We start from the raw sequence: 781 nt of genomic DNA on the forward strand, positions 1-781 counted from the left end.
GCGGGTGCTGGTCCTGACCCAGCCTGTGTCGAGGGAGAGGAGAGCCGTGAGGGCAGAGGTCTGAGGACTGGTGGTGACTATATGGTTGGGCTCTCTGGGAGCTCTGTGTTGGGGTCCCCACAGTGCCTGTGGTGCCTGTCTGGGGGGCAGGTTGGACCCGGGAGCTGCGAGGTGCCATGTGGGGACAGCATGTGTGCTGAGGCCGGTCCTGGCTGCTGGCACCACACACACCTTGATGTTCTCCTTGGTGATGCGTGGCCAGGCCACTTTCTCCTTCCACTTCCTCACAAAACAGGTGATGGAGCGGTCGGAGCGCTTCTCCTGTGAGTCCTGCCAAGAGATTGGGGGTGCCTCATCTCGGGGTCAGCCGGAGCCCGCTGTAACCCATTGCACACACACACAGGACTAAAGCTCAGCCACGTTCATGCCGTGGGGGGCGCAGAACCATGGAGATGGGTTGTTTCTGGCCCAAGGCAGCATCGCGAGTGCCAGGCTCAGTGCCAGGGCTCCCAGGCTCACGCTCACCCCACGCAGGCTCTTAGGAGCCAACGCTAAGCAGCGCTGCTCAGGCCCGTGCAGGCTGGGTTTACTGCTGAGCCTGAAGCAGGCTGTTGGAGAACAGTTTGCTGGGGGGAAGCCTCACCTTGGAGTTGACCCTGGCATACAGGTTGATCTCGTTGTAGAACTCCACTCCGTCTGCATTTTTGCAGCTGCCAAAACACCACAACAGCCTGGCTTAGCAGAGGGCTGAGGCCACGCATGCCCGGTCCCCTGCAGCACT

General features: G+C 61.3%; 1 protein-coding gene across 1 annotated transcript in view; it reads right to left on the minus strand.

Annotated features, from left to right (window-relative positions):
• The window catches only part of PTGES3L (prostaglandin E synthase 3 (cytosolic)-like), a gene marked incomplete at its 3' end in the record, with an annotated part of 1,459 nt that overhangs the window by 342 nt on the left and 336 nt on the right, over window positions 1-781 (minus strand). The window contains exons 2-3 of the mRNA XM_010131724.1: window positions 644-713; window positions 232-330 (exon numbers count right to left, since the gene is read on the minus strand). Of these exons, the coding sequence (XP_010130026.1) occupies window positions 232-330; window positions 644-713 (169 nt within the window). The remainder of the gene's footprint in view (window positions 1-231; window positions 331-643; window positions 714-781) is intronic.

This window comes from Buceros rhinoceros, unplaced genomic scaffold (assembly GCF_000710305.1).
Source record: "Buceros rhinoceros silvestris isolate BGI_N320 unplaced genomic scaffold, ASM71030v1 scaffold35122, whole genome shotgun sequence".
Lineage (NCBI taxonomy): Eukaryota > Metazoa > Chordata > Aves > Bucerotiformes > Bucerotidae > Buceros > Buceros rhinoceros.